Source organism: Bubalus kerabau, chromosome 11, assembly GCF_029407905.1.
Source record: "Bubalus kerabau isolate K-KA32 ecotype Philippines breed swamp buffalo chromosome 11, PCC_UOA_SB_1v2, whole genome shotgun sequence".
NCBI classification, from domain to species: domain Eukaryota; kingdom Metazoa; phylum Chordata; class Mammalia; order Artiodactyla; family Bovidae; genus Bubalus; species Bubalus kerabau.
This window is the reverse complement of record NC_073634.1, coordinates 9,288,381-9,309,798: the sequence shown is the minus strand read 5'-3', so window position 1 is coordinate 9,309,798 and position 21,418 is coordinate 9,288,381. Positions and strand designations below refer to the sequence as shown.

Sequence of the window (21,418 nt, the reverse complement as noted above, 5' to 3'; positions counted from 1 at the left end):
ATTCAGATGCTTATATCTTTCCTTTTCTCCTTTGCTTTTCACTTCTCTTCTTTTCACAGCTATTTGTAAGGCCTCCACAGACAGCCATTTTGCTTTTTTGCATTTCTTTTCCATGGGGATGGTCTTGATCCTTGTCTCCTGTACAATGTCACGAACCTCATTCCATAGTTCATCAGGCACTCTATCTATCAGATCTAGGCACTTAAATCTATTTCTCACTTCCACTGTATAATCATAAGGGATTTGATTTAGGTCATACCTGAATGGTCTAGTGGTTTTCCCTACTTTCTTCAATTTAAGTCTGAATTTGGTAATAAGGAGTTCATGATCTGAGCCACAATGAATACTCAGGACTGATTTCCTTCAGGATGGACTGGTTGGATCTCCTTGCAGTCTAAGGGATTCTCATGAGTCTTCTCCAACACCACAGTTCAAAAGCATCAACTCTTCGACTTTCAGCTTTCTTTATGGTCCAACTCTCACATCCGTACATGACTACTGGAAAAACCATAGCTTTGAGTAGACTGACCTTTGTTGGTTTTTTAATATGCTGTCTAGATTGGTCATAGCTTTTCTTCGAAGAAACCAGTGTGTTTTAATTTCATGGTTGCAGTCACCATCTGCAGTGATTTTGGAGCCCAGAAAAGAAAGTCTGTCACTTGTTTTCACTGTTTCCCCATCTATTTGCCATGAAGTGATGGGACCAAATGCCATGATCTTAGTTTTCTGAATATTGAGTTTTAAGCCAGGTTTTTCACTCTCCTCTTTCACTCTCATCAAGAGGCTCTTTAGTTCCTCTTTGCTTTCTGCCATAAGGGTGGTGTCATCTGCATATCCGAGGTTATTAATATTTCTGTCAGCAATCTTGATTCCAGCTTGTGCTTCTTCCAGCCCAGCATCTCTCATGATGCTTAAGTTAAATAAGCAGGGTGACAATATTCAGCCTTGATGTACTCCTTTTCCTATTTGGAACCAGTCTGTTCCATGACCAGTTCTAATTGTTGCTTCTTGACCTGCATACAGATTTCTCAGGAGGCAGGTAAGGTGGTCTAGTATTCCCATCTCTTTAAGAATTTTCCACAGTTTGTTGTGATCCACACAGTTAAAGGCTTTGCCGTAGTCAATGAAGCAGAAGTGGATGTTTTTCTGGAATTCTCTTGCTTTTTCTATGATCCAATGGATGTTGCAAAATGATGACTTTTTCAATTTTATGATTGTTGCTAACGTATTAGCTGGAGTTCATATAGAAAGCAAATTTTTCCCTCATCAACAATTTGGTGGTTGTTGTTCAGTCCCCTAGTCGTACCTGCCTCTTTGTGACCCTGTGCATTGCAGCACGTCAGGCCTCCCTGTCCCTCACCATCTCATGAAGTTTGCCCAGGTTCATGTCCACTGCATCAGTGATGCCATCCAGCCGTCTCATCCTCTGATGCCCTCTTCTCTTCCTGCATTCAATCTTTCCCAGCATCAGAGACTTTCCCAATGAGTCTGCTGTTTGAATCAGCGACCAAAATACTGGAACTTCAGCTTCAGCATCAGTCCTTCCAATGAATATTCAGGGTTGATTTCCTTTAGGATTGACTGGTTTGATCTTGCTGTACAAGGAACTCTCAGGAGTCTTCTCCAGAACAATTTGGTTACCTTGAAATATAATTCATAGAGGGAAGGCAGGATCAATGCTTGAGTTATTTTTGCTTTAAAAAAAAAATAAAAGTGGGGGAGGGATAAATTGGGAATTTGGGATTGACATATTCACACCAGTGTACATAAAATAGGGAACCAACAAGGACCTACTGCATAGCACAGAAAACTGTTTTCAATATTCTGTAATAGCCTAAATGGGAAAAGAATTTGAAAAAGCATAGATAGATGTGTGTGTATAACCAAATCACTTTGCCGTACACCTGAAACTAACACAATGTTGTTAATTAATTGAACTCCAATATAAAATAAAATTTTTAATTGTTTAGAATTATCTGGAAAAAGAAAAACTTTTTTCAGATTAAGTTGGATGTCCTAACAGTTTCCTAATGAGGGTTTGTTTTCAGTTGTTTCTAATCATTATTAACTCAGAGACGTGTGCACTCTCTACCCAGTTTCCCCCATACTAATTTACATAATTTGATTATAACATCAAAAGCCGGAATTTGCCATGGGTGCAGTCTGTGTGTATAGCTCTGGGACCTCCTCTCGCCTGTGGGCAACGAACCCCACAGTCAAGACACAGAACTGTGATTCCGCAGAGCTCCCTCATGCTGCAGCTGTTTACAGCCACACACCGTCACTAACCCTGAGCAACCTGCTGTTTCCCATTCCTACCATTTTGTCCTTTTGAGAATGTTACGGAAATGAAATCATACAATACGTAACCTTTGAGACTAGCTTCTGTTCTCCATAGGATGCTTTTAAGATCCACCCAAGTTGTTGCATGTATTAATAGTTTCTTTTTAATGCTGAGGGGTATCCCATGGTATGGATACACTGCTGTTCATCCACTTATTGAGGGGTATTTGGATTGTTTCCAGTTTGGGGTTATCATGAATAAAGCTGCTATGAACAGTGGTGTATATAAGATTTTGTGGGGAACAAAATTTTTCTATTTCTCTGAGATAGATGCTCATAAGTGCAATTGCTGGGAAGTATGGTAAATTGGTAAATGTAAGTTTAGACTTTTTTTTTAAACTGCCATCATTTTTCGTTTTGATACTTAAATTATTCCATCTTTTCCCAGTGGAAGATCTTTCAAGTTGCCTCTTTGATATGTTCAATTTGTCTTTTCTAGCTGCTGCTGCTTTTCTTTCTTTCTTTCTTTTTTGACTCAAGAAAACATCCCAGGCTCCCCTTGTAAATCTCCAGCCCCAGACTTTAAATTGTGCTTTGTTATCTTTGACTGTTTGCCTCTCATTGTCCTTAACAAAGTATTCATTAACGAGAAGTGATGGGTAAGCAGCAGACCTACAATCTAATTTCTCCTATTACTAGTCAAATCTGCTTGTAAATATACCAAGGACCAGTTTCCGGCAACCAAACCTCACATTATTTGCTAGTAGGGGAATACTTTTCTATAACTACACATACTTGATGGTTCAGGATTGTTTACAATACACAAATCTGAAACCTGTGGGAAATGTTACTAAGCCACGTGACTGAGCTCCAATTCCAAACAGCTCCTTTGCATCATTTAGCGACCTCATGGAGTCATATATTCCCAGTAGGACTATAACATGGCACACACACACACAAAAATCACTTTGGAAAATGGTTTGAAAGTGTTTCTTTCTGCTTGGGCTGTCATAACAAAATGTCATAAACTGAGTGACTTAGAAAAGAAATATCTGTCCCTCCTGTGGAGGCTGGAAGTTCAGAGATCAAGGAGTCAGGTTTCTCATGAAGGCTCTCCTCCCGTTTTGCAAATATCTGCCTTCTGGCTGTGTCTGTACATGGGCTTCCCCAGTACACAGAGTGAGGCAGGGGTATGGGCACTCTGACTCTTCCTTTTCTTAAGGCCATTAAACCCATCAAGACCTAATCTAACCCTAATTACCTTCAAAAAGCCCCACCTCCAGATACCATCCCATTAGGGGTTAGAACTTTAACATATGAATTTGGTGGGCACAAATATTCAGACCAGAACAGAAAATTCTGTATAAAATTAAACATATATCTATTCTAGGACCCAATGATTTCATTCCTAAGTACTTACCCAAAGGAAAGAAAACATATATTCACAAAAAGACTTGTAAAAGAGGGCTTATAGCAACTTTAGTCATAATAGATAACACCTGAAAACAATACTGATAACCATCCATGGGAGAGTGGATAAACCAGCTTCAGTGTATTTATGGTATTCATCTAATATACCACAGACTGACGGCTTAAACAACAGAAGTTTATTTTCTCATAGTTCTAGAGCCTGGCAAGCACCAGATCAGGTACCAGCTGGTCTGTAAGGCTTGTGGGCTCTCGAAACTGACAGCTGACAACTCAAAGGCTTGAGAACCAGAGGAAGCAATACAGTGGGTCCCAGCCCGAGTCCAAAGGCTCCAGAACCACGAGAGTCCATGTCCAAGGGCAAATGCACAGGGTGTCCCGATCAGGCAGAGAGCAGATCGGTCCTCCCCCTGCCTTTCTGTCCTGTTCAGGTCCTCAGTGGATGATGCCCACTGCATCAGTGAGCGTGATGCTCTTTATTCAATCTGATTCAAATGCTAACCTCTCCCAGTAATACAGACACACCCAGAAATAACATTTTACCAGCTATCTGGACATCTCTTTCTCCATTGGAGCTGACACATGAAATGAACCATCACCACAGGCCAAAGACAATTTGTAACACAACACCCAAAACCGGGAGCATAGGAAATAAAATTAATTCTTATGAATCAACACAAGAAAACACAGACAACCCAATAAAAACAGACAAGAGGTATTAACAGGCATTTCACAAAATGAGAGTATCCAACTGACCAACACATGTATGAGAAGGCAATGAGCCACATGAGCCATTAAAATAGAAATGAGTTATCAGGGACTACTTTGGTGGTCCCAGGATTAAGACTCCACCCTTCCAATGCAGGGAGCACAAGTTCGATGTCTGGTTGAGGAAGGAAGATCCCACATGCTGTGTGGCACAGCCAAAAAACAAAAATCAAACATTAAAAAAAAAAGAATTATCATTACTCATCCATAGATTGCAGGGGGTGGTTAGAGAACCTAACAGTAATATGCCGATGAGAATATGGAGCAGCAGAAACCACCACACACTAATGGTAGTGATAAACTGATACAACCGTTCAGGAAATCAGTGTGACGTTATATAATAAAGTGAAACACACTCGTGGCCTAGACCGCAACTCCACCGCAAGATACATTCTCTAGAGAACCCTTGTGTGTGCGCACCTGGGCCTGAGCTTGGCTTCCTCCCAAGAACTGAGTCTAAGAAGTGGACTTGACGTAGGTGCTCGCTCTGGGATGTGGTCCTGCAGAACCGCAGTGGAGGGCACTGGCCAGAATTACAGGGATATGGCAGAAGGAGAGCCACTCCAGGGGAGCATCACTGAGCCGCTTACCACTGTGTGGAACCGGGGCTCGGCCCTGTTGGAGTTTGGGTTCTTTACTTCTTGGAGTTTTAGATGAACTGGTGGCAATGCTCTCCTGTCACAGCCAAGTGTAAGACGACCACGGTCCTTACAGAGCAAGAGGACAGGGCTTTGGCCTCAGAAGACTTGGTAAGACTAATCTTACCATCCCCCTTCGCTCAGCTTCCTCCTTGACCAAACGGCAACCACCCCTGCCTCTTGTCTATTTCACAGCTCATAGCGCTTGCTTCACGCCACACACTGGCCTAAACCTCTCCGAACATGAACCGCTTTCATCCTCCCATCCCTCACCCCCGCGATGGTAAATACTGTTTTCTGTGTTTCCTAATGAAGGAACCGGGCACAGAGAGGTTACGTGACTCTGCAGGGCCGCACAGTTGGTGAGTGGAGGAGTGCGCTGAGCCGGGACCTCAACGGCCCCGCGTCGGGCTGGAGAACGCTGTGCCATCCACCCGGAAAAGGAGCGCAGCCCCGGCCGGGCGCGCAGGGAGGACTGCGCACCGCGGCTGCAGTGCGTGCGGGAGCCCCACCTCCAAGCGCAGCGCGCGGCTGCGAGGACCGCCCGGGGCCCCACCCCGGCACCTGCGGCGGGGGCGGCGCGTCCCTCTCGGGGTCCCCGGGGCCCCGCGCGCTCCTCAAGATGTCGCGGCGCCGCGGCCGGCGGCCCGGGCCCCGCCTGTCCTGGCTGCTGTGGTGTGGCGCCCTGCTGTCTCCGGCCGCGGGCTACGTGATCGTGAGCTCCGTGTCCTGGGCCGTCACCAACGAGGTGGACGAGGAGCTGGACGGAGCCTCCACGGAGGAGACGCTGCCCGCGCTGCTGGGGGACTCGGGCAGCCTCTGGCAGCGGAGCTTCCCGGCCTCGGCGCACAAGGAGGACGCACACCTGCCTCCCCCGGAGGGCGCCGCCCGCACCAGGCCGCCCCCCGCGCCGCCCGGGATGTTCTCCTACCCGCGCGAGGGCGGCGCGAGGCTGCGCCCGGGCATCGCCCGCTTCCTGGCCCACGCCAGCGCCTGGGGCTGTCTGGCCACCGTGTCCGCCCATGAGAAGGTAAGCCGCCCCCGCCGGAGCCGCGTGCGGGGGGGTGCCTGGCGCGCCCAGGGGACCCGGAGAGCCTGGGGCCACTCCCGTGCTCCGATCCAGGTCTAGCAGACGCGCGCGGGGGTCTGGATCGGGGTGGACAGCGTGTAATTAATGAAAGCAGATTTTGCGTCGGTTACCCGGACAAACCGGGGGCGGGGGCGGGGGCGCGAGGGGAAGGACTACAAGCAGGCTTCCTACCAGGTGGATGAGGACCGAAGCGCGGTCTTGAAATGGCCAAAGAGGGGGTGCAAATCACCACGCCTGACCAGAGACCTGGACAAAAGACGCCAGAGCCGCCTTTGGCATCACCAAGCAGCACAGCCAGCCCCCTCCCCACATCCAGCCCCATTCCCGCCCACCGACCCGAATTGCCCTGTCCCCTGCTGACGCCAGAACAGTAGCTTCGGTGGAAATTTACATTTAAAACAATGGCATTCGAGAACCGTTCTGGAAAGGAGGCTTCCTGTGCCGAAGCTGTGAGTGCTGGAGCGCTGTCACCAGCTGCAGCTCTCCTCCTTCAGTTCACAGGCTGTTTTATTCACCTGTTAGACATGATTCCACCTGAAGCTGAAATAACATGGATACTTGATGAGGATGTGGCATTCCTGCATGAGCACCCTCCGTAAAGCTTTTAGGGCTGTTGAGATAGATGTAAGGAGTCCAGTGGTGGTCCAGTGGTTGGGACTTGGCCTTCCCCTGCAAGGGGTGTGGTTCCATCCCTGATGGGCAGCTAAGATCCCACCTGCCTTGCGCCCCAAAAGACAAAAAACAGAAGTAATATTGTAACAAACTCAGTAAGTAAAAACGGTCCACTTAAAAAAAAAAACTTAAAGAGACCTATGGCAAAAACGATCACAATATTGTAAAGTAATTATCCTCCAATTAAAATAAATACAATTTTAAAAAGATAGCTGTAAGGGTTTTATTCAAATTACAGGGCAGTAATTTGAACCCCTATTTATTTAATGCAAAAAAAATTTATTTTATTATGACATTTGTAGGTCATGGGGTAGGGCGGCAGGGGAAGGTTCTGGGCCCAGATCCGGGTCTCACCAGCTCCGAAACTGTGACTAAGTCACTGGGTCCTTCTCTTCGCTTTTCTCATCTATGAAAGTGTATTGGACTAGGTAGTTCTGAAGGTCCTTTTATGCTTTGGAAAAAAAAAAAGAATCTAAATGACAACTTTATTCTGATGATGGAGATGATCTTAACGTCTCTCGCAGCCTTCAAATAGTTTTCCACAGCAATATCTTATGCTCCTAAGACACACCTTCAGAGGATATGAAGCTGATCTTGGTTTAAAACATAGATCCCTTCCGGCAATTAAAAGTCTAATGCCAAAGTATTCAAAGATATTATGACTTTCAACATCCCTTTTCTTAGCCTTGTGAGCAGTTCCCTTTTCCTCTATTGACATTTACACCAAGTCCAATAAATTCAGAGAACTTTTACTACATGCCTGGCATGTGTGCCCAGCACGACCAGCCAGTGTGTGAATCAGTTCAGTTCAGTCACTCAGGCGTATTCAACTCTTTGCAACCCCATCACAAAGTTTGTGAATGACCAGCTGAAAACAGGATCTGGTAATGACATGTTACCATTTTGTAGGATTTCTTCAAAGGTTAAAGCCACCCCTTATCATAATTCTACATACTGTTGTTAAGTGATACTTCAAAGACAGCCCCCGAGTGCTGAGCTAAGTAACAATGAGAATCACACTCTATAAAGGGTAAAGGTCATGATGCTGGACCCAGCAGGGCTTGGGAAAAACCTGAGAAATATTTGTGTGTATGTCTGAGAATTTCACCTGCTGTACTGAATGATCGTGAACAGAAATTGCTTTTGCATGCTTCTGTGTCTTCCTTGAAGCTAATAGGGTAAGAAACAAATTCCCTTAAGTTACTGAATTATATGACTGAAATATTACTTACTACAATAAAATATATGAGTGATAAGTGAGGAAGTGGTAGAACCCTAAAGCAAACTATAACAGAAAGTTCCTGAATTCCAAAGACCAGGTAAGATGTGAGGTTTAAATTCTATCCCCAGAATTGCCAAAAATTTGGGGCAGGTGGTGAAGGCAGTGGGATTCCCGGGGCAGCTTGTGAGAAAGGTCTTTGGTAACCGTCCACCCCTCCATGAATTTCATTGCCTTTCCCCCAAATAACTTTCAATTTAATAGAGTGGTTTTTTAATTAGTTTTTTATTTTGTCCCTTAATTTTTGGTTTGTTTTGGGCCATACCACATGGCATGTGAGATCTTAGTTCCCGGACCAGGGATCGAACCTGGGCCCCCATGTAGAAGCATGGAGTCCTAACCACTAGACCACGAGGGAAGTCACAATACAGTGTGTTTGCTGTTTTTCTGAAGCTTCAAGAATTCCCTCACCACTCCCCATCCACAGGTGCCACTGCTAAGCTCCTCTATAGAAATCATGAAGCCATCAACAGGCAAAGGGGATAGATTGGGAACCACTCTGCCTGGTTTTATGACCTGTCAAAACCGTGGTGATGTCATGCTGCTGTTGCATCCCCAGTGCTCTGTTTTCTGGTCAGAGACACAGACTTAGCTCCCAGCTCAAGTCAGTCCACAGCCCTGTATTGAAAAGGCCCTTTTTTTCCCCCGTGATGTTTTTTAGATCCCAGGCCTGCCATTTGGGACCTGCCTGCCCATCAGCGATGGCCCCTTCGACAACAGTACTGGGATTCCTTTCTTCTATGTGACACCCAAGGACCTCCTGGTGGCCGATCTGATGAAGAACCCCATGGCCTCGCTCCTGCTGCCGGAATCTGAAGGAGAGTTCTGCAGGTAGGCAAGGGCCTTGGCCTCCCTCACCCAGCTCCTCTACACAAGGCAGGGAGGTTGTGGCGTTCATGGGGCCCTGAGATGCAAAGCCATTCCTCACCACTCGGCCAGGGCTGTTTCTGGTTCCGGCTCTGGGTCTCACCAGGCTCCAAGACTGGCCAAGGCACTGGGGTCTCTATGCTGCTTCATCATCTATGGAATTAAGTGATGAACTAGGTAGTTTTGAAGGTTCTTTTTTGTTTTGAAGCAACAACTTTATTCTGAGGATGGCAATGATTGTAACCACTTAGGCAGCTCCCAAATGGTTTATCATGTTTCTGTTTTATGTCCCTAAGACACACCTTTGGAAGACATGAAACTGAAATGTGAAGCTGATCTTGGTTTAAAATACAGATCATTTCAAGCAATTAAAAGTCTAGTGCTGGGGGGATTTCCCTGGTGGTCCACAGGCTAAGACTTTGAATTCCCAATGCAGGGGGCCTGGGTTTGATCCCTGGTCGGGGAACTACATCCTGCATGCCACAGCTAAGACCCAGCACAGGCAAATAAATAAACAAATAAATAAAATATTTTAAAATATATATTTTTAAAGTCTAATGCCAGGGACTTCCCTCGTGGTTCAGTGGTTAAGACTCTGTGCTTCTAACACAGGGGGTACAGTTTGATCCCCAGTTGAGGAATTAAGATCCCACCATACCAAGGTGCACGGCCAAAAAAAACAAACCTATAAAAGTCCAGTGCCAGTGTGTTCCAGATACATTGGCAACATATGTTGTAAGAATGTATTATAAGCCGTGGAATCAGATGGATAGAATTCTGCCATTCATGAGGTGTGTGATTTGGGGCACAAAGTTATTGAACTTTGGGAGCCTCCATTTCCTCATCTGTGAAATGGAAATAGCAATTTCTACCTCCTAGGGTGACGGGGAGGGTTGGAAAGATTAGAGTGTCTTGCACAACACGGGTGAGTAAATGACAGCTCTTTGTTGTGATGGCAAAGGTGGAGGCGGGGAGGAGGGTGGAGAGGCAAGAGCCAGTGGATTGTCCCCCAGGAACAGGCTGCATGGAGTCTATTTCATGTTTTCTACCTGCCCCCATGAGGCATGCGCGATGAAGACCCAGAGTCCCTAAAATCACTTTCTCAAAAACTTTCTAGGGACTTCCCTGGTGGTCCAGTGGCTAAGGCTCTACACTCCCAGTGCAGGGGGCCCGTGTCTGATCCCTGGTCTAGGGAACTAGACCCCACATGCTGAAACTAAAAGACTTAGCAAAGCCGAATAAATAAATAAATATTTAAAAATAACTAAATGTTACTTCTTTTTAAAAAGACAACTCTCTAAAAGAAAGGACAGTTAGGCGAAAATGGAACACTATAACACCTTTGTCTGAACTAAAAATGTGGTGCTGCTAGGGAGATGTCTGCACCCAGCTAGCTTCTGGAGGGTGGTGCATGGAAGGGACACCCCCACAGGAGGAGCAGAGGTGGCTGGAGACCTCGGGAGAGTCCCTTCGCCCCCGGAGCCTCACTTGTCTTCACCTGTAATGTAGTGATGCTTTGGGAACTCAGGTAAAATTCCTCCCAGCTCCAAAATGCTGTACTTCTTTATGCAAAGCATGAAAAACATACTTAAGTGAACAGATGTCAGTTCTTAGGGGGCATGCTCAGTCGCTTCACTCATGTCTGACTCTTTGGGACCCCATGGACTGTAGCCCACCAGGCTCCTCTGTCCATGGGATTCTCCAGGCAAGAATACTGGAATGGGTTGCCATGTCCTTCTCCAGGGGATATTCCTGACCCAGGGATGGAACCCGAGTCGCCTTCATTGCAGGAGAATTCTTTATTGCTGAGCCACCAGGGAAGCGCTTCTTTGGGCGAGGGAGGTGGTAATAATCAGAGCAACAATGCGCCATAAAATGCAGCCTGGCTAAGGCCCTGTTGCTTATACCCCACCCCCACCCTTCACCCCCTCCCCCCGCTCCCTGCCCCCACCCCGCTCCCCACACTGGAGCTGACAATGGAGATCCATCCAGCCAGCCGGAGGCAGTTCAGCTGACCCAGTGCTCTACCTGGGCATCTTTCAAAACCCAGACAAGATCCACAAGATCCTAAGATTCACCTGCCTAAATGCTTTCATTAGGAAAAGATAACAAAACCCTGAATATGGCCTAGGAGACCCTGCCTGGGAGCTCCACCTACCTCTCAGAATAAAAATAATGCCTGATCCCTAATAGTTAATATGATCCCTAATAATTAAGTTAATGACCCCTAATAATTAATAATTGACTTAATATGTGATTTAGGCCCTCCTTCAATGCAGGAGACACAGGTTCGATCTCTGGGTTGAAAAGATCCCCTGGAGAAGGGAATGGCAACCCACTCCAGTATTCTTGCCTGGAGAATTCCATGAATAGAGGAGCCTGGTGGGCTACTGTCCATGGGGTCACAAAGAATCAGACAAGACTGAGTGACTAACTCTATTAAGTGAGAGTTTTAACCTGAAAACTTGTCATCTAAGCTGATGTATGTGTTTGGCAAGTAGCTCAGAAGTCCTTTTTTAAAATTTGTGATAATTGACATGTTGATTTGATACATTTATGTATTACAGTATGTTACCCCTGCAGTCCTAGCTAACAACTTGATCACATCACATAATTATCATTTCTTTTTTGTGGTGAGAACAGTCTCCTAGCAACTTTGACATTTATAACACAGTAATGTTGAATATTCATTGGAAGGACTGATGCTAAAGCTCTAGTAGTTTGGTCACCTGATGCAAAGAGCCGACTCACTGGAAAAGATTCTGATGCTGGGAAAGATGGAGGGCAGGAGGAGAAGGGGCGACAGAGGATGAGATTGTTGGATGGCATCATTGACTCACTGGACATGAGTTTGAGCAAGCTCAGGGAGATGGTGAAGCACAGGGAAGCCTGGCATGCTGTGGTCCATGGGGTCGCAAAGAGTCAGACACGATGGAATGACTGAGAAACAACGTTGAGTATGATCACTGTGACTTTAGATTTCCAGGACTTAGTCATCTTCTGACTGCAAATTTGTACTCTTTGAGCAACATCTCCCCAGTTCCCAAGCCCCTAGGGTCTCATAATCACCACTGAATCTGTTTCAGTGTGTTCGGCTTTTGTAGCTTCCACATATAAGGATATCATGCAGCACTTGTCTTTATCTGACTTAGTGTAATGCCCTCGAGGTCCATGCATGTCGCTGCAAATGGCATTATTTCACTCTTTTTATGGCTGCATAATAGTCCATTGTACACATGTGCTATATCTTTATCCATTCATCTGTCGGCACTTAGATTGTTTCCATGTCCAGCTATTGTAAATAGTGCCGCTGTGAACTTCAGCATACATGTATCTTTTTGAATTAGAGCTTTTGTCTTTTCCAGATATATGCCCAGCAGTGGGGTTGCTGGATCATGTCATAACTCTATTTTTAGTTTTTTAAGGAACCTGCATACTGTTCTCTGTAGTGGTGGCACCAATTACATTCTCACCACCCGTGCAGGAGGGTTCCCTTTTCTCCAAGCCCTCCCCAGCATTTATTATTTGTAGATTTTTTGATGGTGGCCATTCTGACCAGTGTGAGGTGATATCTCACCGAGGTTTTGACCTGTGTTTCTCATAATCAGCAATCCTGAGCATCTTTTCATGTGCCTGTTAGCCATCTGTATGTCTCCTTTGGAGAAATGTCTATTTAAGTCTTCTGCCCATTTTTTGACTTTGTCTTTTTGACATTGAATTTTATGAGTTGTTAGTATCTTTTGGAGATTAACCCCTTGTCAGTCATATCATTTACAAATATTTTCTCCCAGTCCACAGGTTGTCTTTTTATTTTGTTGATGATTTCCTTTGCTGTGCAAAAGACTTTTATGTTTGATTAGGTCTCATTTCGGAGAAGGCAATGGCAACCCACTCCAGTACTCTTGCCTGGAAAATCCCATGGGTGGAGGAGCCTGATAGGCTACAGTCCAGGGGGTCGCAAAGAGTCGGACACGACTGAGCGTCTTCACTTTCACTTTTCACTTTCCTGCATTGGAGAAGGAAATGGCAACCCACTCCAGTGTTCTTGCCTGGAGAATCCCAGGGATGGCAGAGCCTGGTTGGCTGCCGCCTATGGGATCGCTCGGAGTCGGACACGACTGAAGCAGCTTAGCAGCAGCAGCAGCAGCAGGTCTCATTTGTTTATTTTTGTTTTTGTTTCTTTTGCCTAGGGAGACTGAGCTAAGAAAAATTGCTGCAATTTATATCCGAGAATGCTTTGGCTATGTTTTCTTCTAGGAATTTTATGGTGTCATGTCTTCTATTTAGGTCTTTAAAACACTCTGAATTTGTTTTTCTGTGTAGCGTGAGAGAGTGTTCTAACTTCACTGATTTATGTGAGACTGTCTTTTCTCCATTGTATATTTTTGCCTCCTTTGTCAAAGATGAGTTGACCATAGGTGTATGGATTTATTTCCGGGCTCTATTCTGTTCCATTCATCTATTAATACATGTATGTTTTTGCCGGTACAGTTCTCTCGACTCCCATCTCAGGCCATATTGAATTGAATGCTATTATCCTGCACTGTATTCTCTTGGGCTTCCTAGGTGGCTCAGTGGGTAAAGAATCCGTCTGCAATTCAGAAGATGCAGAGACGTGTTTGATCCCTGGGCCAGGAAGATCCCCTGGAGGAGGGCATGGCAACCCACTCCAGTATTCTTGCCTGGAGAATCCCAAGGACAGAGGAGCCTGGCGGGCTGTGGTAATAGGGTCACAAAGAGTCAGACACTGAGCGACTAAGCACATGTCCTCTAATCTGATCTTCTGCCTCCCTCTCTAAGGAGCCTTGTGTTTACACTGGGCCCATCCAGATAATCCAGGATAAACTGCCCATCTCACAGTCATTAACCTAATCGTATCTATGAAGTCCTTATTGCCATATAAATAACAGTCATACGTTCTGGGGACTAGGACATGGACATCTTTGCAGGGAGGCTTTATTCAACCCACCACAGATGGATGTGCAGTTTCAGTGCATTTGCAAGTGTGGAGAGAACATGGTAATTCATTCTGATTCACGCTAAGGCTCTTATTGGTATTTTGAGGGTTCATGATTGTTCCTGTTTATAATATACATGGTTTTTAAATATAGATATTAAAATGACTCACACGTGATATGCAATCAATTCATATAAATTTTAATATATTCTTAGCACGGCAAAATGATAGAGAAAGGTGGAAACTTCAGACAAATGGGTTGTAAATTGAATGGTCCTGTGAAATCGTGATTTGCCCGTTAGAGTGAACTGTTCTTGGCGTCCCTGCTGCTCTCCTGCCTGGAAGTGGACCTAGCTCCCCCTTTTGCATGTCTTGTCCCTCTGCACATGTCCCTCTGGAGTCTATTGAATCACAAGACTTGATGCTGGATCAGAGAAAATCCTAGCCCAAGACACACACAGAAATGTAGCAGCCTGTCCTACAAAGACACATGGCCAAGGCTTCCAAATGACAATGATTTCATCCCAAGAAACTCAGAGAAGCCATGGATAAGAACATCAAACTGCGGAGTGGAAATGGCATCAACAGCATAAAAATGGACCAACTTGTTCAGAGTCTCAAAAAATAGAGGCTGGAAGGGCCTGCTGCTGCTGCTGCTAAGTTGCTTCAGTCGTGTCCGACTGTGCGACCCCATAGACGGCAGCCCACCAGGCTCCCCTGTCCCTGGGATTCTCAAGGCAGGAATACAGGAATGGGTTGCCATTTCCTTCTCCAATGCATGAAAGTGAAAAGTGAAAGTGAAGTCGCTCAGTCATGTCCAATTCTTAGCGACCCCATGGACTGTAGCCCACCAGGCTCCTCCATCCATGGGATTTTCCAGGCAAGAGTACTGGAGTGGGGTGCCATTGCCTTCTCCGGAAGGGCCTGCAGATGAACCCAAATAACTTTCAGTTATTCCAGAACAGACTGTTGAAAAAAAAATAGTGTTGGACTCCCTGGTGGTCCAGTGGTTAAGGTTCTGTGCTCCCAAGGCAGGAGGCACAGGTTCCCTGGTCAGGGAACTAAGATCCCACATGCCACATGACAAAAAGCAAAAATAAATAAATATAAATATATATATTGGGCCAAATATTTAAAAAAAGACTATTTGAAAAGAAAAAGTGACTCTTCCTGAAATCAATTTGCTCCCCTCCATTATCACCACCACCTCAACTTCAGTCACACAGAGATGCACAAATGCAAAATCGGCAGCAGTCACTATTAAAAATCTTTAATAGTGATGTTTTCTTGCTCCATTAGGAGCCAAGGAATGAAGTTAAGCTAGAGTCGGAGGTCAAGGAGTAGCAGATGGTGTCTCAGACTAGGGAGCCTGTATACATGCTAAACAGGAAACAGGAGGGGTATGGAGGCCTCTGGAGGTTCAGGGAGGCAGAGCAGGTGGTTCCTTTGTGCCTGCTAACACCCCCAGATAGGGGAGTGGGCCCCTAAAAACCCTGGACTGGTCCAGACAGAACAAGACCATTCAAGGATTCCAAACAGTACCAGCAACATCTCTTCCATTATTTTGCTCTATAACCCTTGTAAGATGTAATATTTTGTCTAAAGAACAGATAACAAGCTTCAGGGAAAATTCATTCTCTTGCCTTTTCCAGCTTCTAGAGGCTCTCTCCTCTCCTGGGTTCAGCCCCCGCTCCCATATTCACAGCCAGCTATGGCCAGGAGAGTCTTTTTCCCATCACATCACTCCAACCTTCTCTTTTGCCTCCCTCTTCCATTTTTAAGGACCTTTGTGATCACACTGATCCCAAGTTGATAATCCAGGTCAGCTGATTAACTCCCCTTGGCCATGAAAGGTGACACATTAGAGAGTTTGGAGTGGACATGGCAATGGCACCCCACTCCAGTACTCTTGCCTGGAAAATCCCATGGACGGAGGAGCCTGGTAGGCTGCAGTCCATGGGGTCACGAAGAGTCGGACACGACTAAGCAACTTCACTTTCACTTTTCACTTTCCTGCATTGGAGAAGGAAATGGCAACCCACTCCAGTGTTCTTGCCTGGAGAATCCCAGGGACGGGGGAGCCTGGTGGGCTGCAGCCTATGGGGTCGCACAGAGTCGGACACGACTGAAGCAACTTAGCAGCAGCAGCAGCAGCAGCAGTACACACTGCCATGTTTAAAATGGGTAACCAACAAGGATCTACTGTATAGCACAGGGAACTCTGCTCAGTGTTATGTGGCAGCCTGAGCGGGGAGGGGAGTTTGGGGGAGAATGGACACATGTATTTGTATAGCTGAGTTGCTCTGCTGTGCACCTGAAATCATCACAACATTATTAATTGGTTATACACCAATATAAAACTAAAAGTTAAAAAGGTAACACAGTCACACGTTTCAAAGATTAGTATGTGGACTTTTTCAGGGGCTATTATCCTGCCTATCATAGGTGGGAAGGAAGTTATATGATGTTTAGAGGGGTTACCTACCATGTAAATGAAAAGCTTTCAATTTACCTATTTAAACACATTATCTTCTTTCTTGGAGAAGGAAATAGCAACCCACTCCAGTTCTCTTGCCTGGAGAATTCCATGGATGGAGGAGCCTGGTAGGCTACAGTCCATGGGGTCCCAAAGAGTCAGACACGACTGAGCGGCTTCACTTTCTTTCTTTCTATAGTTCCTTTTGGAGAAGGAAATGGCAACCCACTCCAGTGTTCTTGCCTGGAGAATCCCAAGGACAGAGGGGCCTGGTGGGCTAAAGTCCATGGGGTTGCAAAGAGTCAGATACGACTAAGCAACTAACACACACACACACACACACACATGTCTTTTCTAGCTGGTGTAATCACCACCAGTGGAGATGCAAAATGCTCCCTTCTTAAATGCAGTGTGTTCTTCTATTATGACTTACTTATGAATCCTCATTTCATTGCTTTCACGAAGGAGCAACTTTGTGGGGGAAAAATGGCTTTAATAGCAAACATATTCAGTACAACTGATGACAGTCTTGTCGGGTATATGTAAATTTAGTTCCCATTTACTATTTTTACTTTCTCCTATCCATCTCAGGTTTTTATACAAACTTCAATGTCAATTCAGTGTTTACAGCTGTTATGTAGATTGCCTCCCATCCTTCTTTCATCTTAGAAAAATTCACAATTCAGCAACAACAGTTTTGCAATGTCAAAACCACCATGAATGGTAACACTTTCAAATGGTACACAATGTTCTCACATGAAGCAATTTATGTGGGCATGGCCACTCTTTCTCCTGTTATGATTCAACAGGGTGTGTAATAAAGAAAAACTTGAAGGCAGGTGAAAACAAGTTCCCTAAGTATAAGCAAAACATGTGTTTTGCTTAACAAATGTACCTTTCTCAAGTTAATGTTATAATGGACAGGAATGAGTTCTGACGAGTCAAGCCTCAAAGCCGCCGTTTTGTGATATACACCATCTTTGAAAAGAGCATCCTCAGAGTCTCCTTGGTCATCTGTACCTGGGGTCCCAAGACCACCCTCAAGTTCCTTGGAAGAACTCACAGGACTCAACAGCTCGTGGTTTATTCCAGTGAGAGGATACAGATCAAGGTCATCAAGGGCAAAAGGTGCATGAAATGAAGTCCAGGAAAAACCAGGCCTGAGCTTCCGAGGGCTCCTTCCCACTAAAATTTCAACACAGGGATGCACTTAATCCTCCCACAAATGATGTGTGACGACAGATGCAAGATATCGCCAACGCGGGATGCTCACCTGAGCCTTGGTGTCCAGGGTTTTTATTGGAATCCAGTCACTTGGCAGTTTCAACATCTGCATGATTGGTCTTAGCTACTCAGACTCAGGGCCCAGGAGGTCATGACCCAGCATGGCCCAGGGCCGCAGGCACGAAAACATGCTTATGAAGTGGGAGATCTCAAGGGCTCGGAGGCATCTTCGAGGAGCCAGTCGGGGGTTGGTTCTCCTGAAGACAGGCCTTTCAGAACCCAGGTCTGCCGAGTTACCCCTTCACTGCCCACCAGGAGACAATGGTATGTGACCGTTATTATTTTTTTTTTTGGTCTTTTTCCAGCTTTATTGGGGTATAATTGACAAACCTATAAGATATTTAAAGTACACACCCTGATGATTTGATATACATACACATTGTGCAAAAATTCCCACCACCTTACAGCCAGTAAGGAGAAGAGTAGAGAGAGTCCTTAAAAAAATAAAACTAGAGCTACCATATGACCCTGCAATCAGGGCATATATCTGGAGAAAAACATGATCCAAAAGGATACATGCACCTCAGTGTTCATTATAGCACTGTTTACAATAGCCAGGACACAGAAGCAAGCTAAATGGCCCTCAACCGAAGGATGGATACAGATGTGAAAGAAAATGTGGTGTGTGTGTGTATATATATATATATATATACAATGGAATGTTATTCAGTCATTAAAAAGAATGAGATAATGCCATTAGCAGCAACATGGATGGACCTCGAGTTTGTCATCAAGTGAAGTAAGTCAGAGAAGGAATAATATCGTATGATATCCCTTATATGTAGTATCTAAGAAAAAATGATACAAATGAACTTACTTACAAAACAAAAAATGACTCACAGATTTAGAGCATGAACTTATGGTTGTGGGGAGTGGGAGGAAGGAAGGGGAGAAGGGATAGTTAGGGAATTCGGGATGGATATGTACACTATATTTAAAATGGATCACCAACAAGGAAGTGCTGTGTGACACAAGGACACACAATGTTACCTGCTCAATGGAAGGCTTCCATGGAAGCCTGATGGGAGGGGAGTTTGGGGAGAAGGGATACATGTATCTGTGTAGCTGAGCCCCTTTGCTGTCCACCTGAAACTATCACATTGTTAATTGGCTGTATGCCAATACAAAATAAAAAGTTTTTAAAAATCCCACCATGCAGTTAATTAACATATCTGTCACCTCCTGTTTATCTTTTTTATGAGAACATTCAAGTTCTCAGAAAATTTCAACTATACAGTATAGCATTGTTAACAAGAGTTGCCATGTTATAAATTAGATTCTCAGATTTTCTTTACCTTGTAGCTGCAAGTTCATACCCTTTTACCAAACTCCCTATCTGCCCCCCTAGCCCCTGGAAACCACTTTTCTGCATTACATAATTGTAATATTCAAAGAATATAGAAATATATAAAATAAAAAGAACGTTTCCCCAACACCTCAAGCCCCTGAAATCTCTTTCTGACTTCACTCAGTGTGATCATTTCTAGGTCTGTCTATCCATGTTGCTACAAATGGCATTATTTCACTCTTTTTTATGGCTGAGTAATATTCCATTGTATATATGTACCACATCTGTCAGAAAGAAAAAGACAAATATCATATAATATCACTTATATGTGGATCACTACAGATGGTAACTGCAGCCATGAAATTAAAAGACACTTACTCCTTGGAAGGAAAGTTATGACCAACCTAAATAGCATATTCAAAAGCAGAGACATTACTTTGCCAACAAAGGTCCGTCTAGTCAAGGCTATGGTTTTTCCAGTGGTCATGTATGGATGTGAGAGTTGGACTGTGAGGAAGGCTGAGCGCCGAAGAATTGATGCTTTTGAACTGTGGTGTTGGAGAAGACTCTTGAGAGTCCCTTGGACTGCAAGGAGATCCAACCAGTCCATTCTGAAGGAGATCAGCCCTGGGATTTCTTTGGAAGGAATGATGCTAAAGCTGAAACTCCAGTACTTTGGCCACCTCACGTGAAGAGTTGACTCATTGGAAAAGACTCTGATGCTGGGAGGGATTGGGGGCAGGAGGAGAAGGGGATGACAGAGGATGAGATGGCTGGATGGCATCACTGACTCGATGGACGTGAGTCTGAGTGAACTCTGGGAGTTGGTAAGGGACAGGGAGGCCTGGCGTGCTGCGATCCATGGGGTCGCAAAGAGTTGGACACGACTGAGCGACTGATCTGATCTGATCTGATATGTGGAATCTAAACTATGACACGATGAACTTACCTACGAAAGAGAAATAGACTCACATACATAGAGAACAGACTTGCGATTGCCAAGGGGGAGGGTATTAGGGGAGGGATGGGCTGGGAGTCTGGGGTTGGTAGATGTGAACTATCACATTTAGAATGGATAAACAAGGCCCTACTGTATAGCACAGGGAACTATATTCACTATCCTATGATAAACCATCATGTAAAAGAATATTTTTAAATAATAAAATATATTAAATATTTTAGTATTTTATATATATATATATATATATATATGTGTATAAAACTGAAGCACTTTGCTGCACAGCAGGAATTAACACAACCTTCCAGTAATTTTGTTGGAACACAGTACATCAACTGTGTTCCAATAAAATTAAAAAGTTAAACTATTTTCACACAGGCAGTGTGACAGGTGTGTTTGTGTGTACACTAGATGTCAGTCTGTACCCTTGGGGCAGGAGACAACTTGGGAAGTGCTAGTCAAGAGCACCCAGGCCAGGCCAGGGCTCTGCAAGACCCTCAGTGGGAGCCCCTGTTCAGTCAGCTCGCTGCTCTGTACAGCTCCAGGGGGCGCCACTCACCTGACCCTATCTTCATCCATCCATCTGTCGATGGACATCGAGGTTGTTCGCTTGTCTTGGCTATTGTGTGTAGTGCTGCAGAAAAAAGTGGGGTGTGTGTATCTTTTTGGATTATGGTTTTCTCTGGATATATGCCTAGCAGTGGGATTTCTGGATCAGATGTGTCAAAGTATTTTCAAGTAATTCCAGAAAAATGTAAAAACCTGAATGATATAACTAGCAATGTAACTATTATTTTCTCTTTTTAGTAAAATCCTTCATCTGTCCAGCTGATGTTCTATCATCATTTTAATATCTGGAAACTGTCCTTCAAATGCAGAAAAAACATCGTGGACCCAGAAGATCCTCGCTGTGCCCGGTTAACACTCACTGGTCGGATGGTCGCAGTGTCTCCAGAAGAAGTCGAATTTGCCAAGCAAGCCATGTTTTCAAGGTTGGTATATGGTTTAAGTGTTTGTTCTTACCAAACCCTTAAAAGTTACTAAGACACTGACATCAATAATGTCTTCCTTCATGTGTAAATATTTGTGGAGTTATTGACCCGCCCTAACAGCCTTTTTGGAGAAGGAAATGGCAACCCACTCCAGTATTCTTGCCTGGAGAATCCCATGGACAAAGGAGCCTGGTGGGCTACAGTCCATGGGGTGTCAAAGAGTCGGACACAACTGAGCGACTAACACACACACACATACACACACACACATATGGTTTAAGGGGCTTGCCTCTGTGGCTTAGCCTTAAAGAATCTGCATGCAATGCTGGAGATGTGGGTTCGATCTTTGGTCCAGGAAGTAAGATCCCACATGCTGTGCGGCAACTGAACCCAAGCAGCTCGACTACTGAGCCTGCACACCATGACTAAGACCTGGTG

At 44.9% G+C, this 21,418-nt stretch overlaps 1 protein-coding gene across 2 annotated transcripts in view; it reads left to right on the top strand.

Annotated features, from left to right (window-relative positions):
* Nucleotides 1-5,573: 5,573 nt before the first annotated feature.
* Nucleotides 5,574-21,418, top strand: part of CREG2 (cellular repressor of E1A stimulated genes 2) — a 28,835-nt gene continuing 12,990 nt past the window's right edge. For both annotated transcript variants that reach the window (XM_055539461.1, XM_055539460.1), the window contains exons 1-3: nucleotides 5,574-6,147; nucleotides 8,820-8,989; nucleotides 20,867-20,980. In XM_055539461.1, the coding sequence (XP_055395436.1) occupies nucleotides 5,740-6,147; nucleotides 8,820-8,989; nucleotides 20,867-20,980 (692 nt within the window). In that variant the 5' untranslated portion in view covers nucleotides 5,574-5,739. The remainder of the gene's footprint in view (nucleotides 6,148-8,819; nucleotides 8,990-20,866; nucleotides 20,981-21,418) is intronic.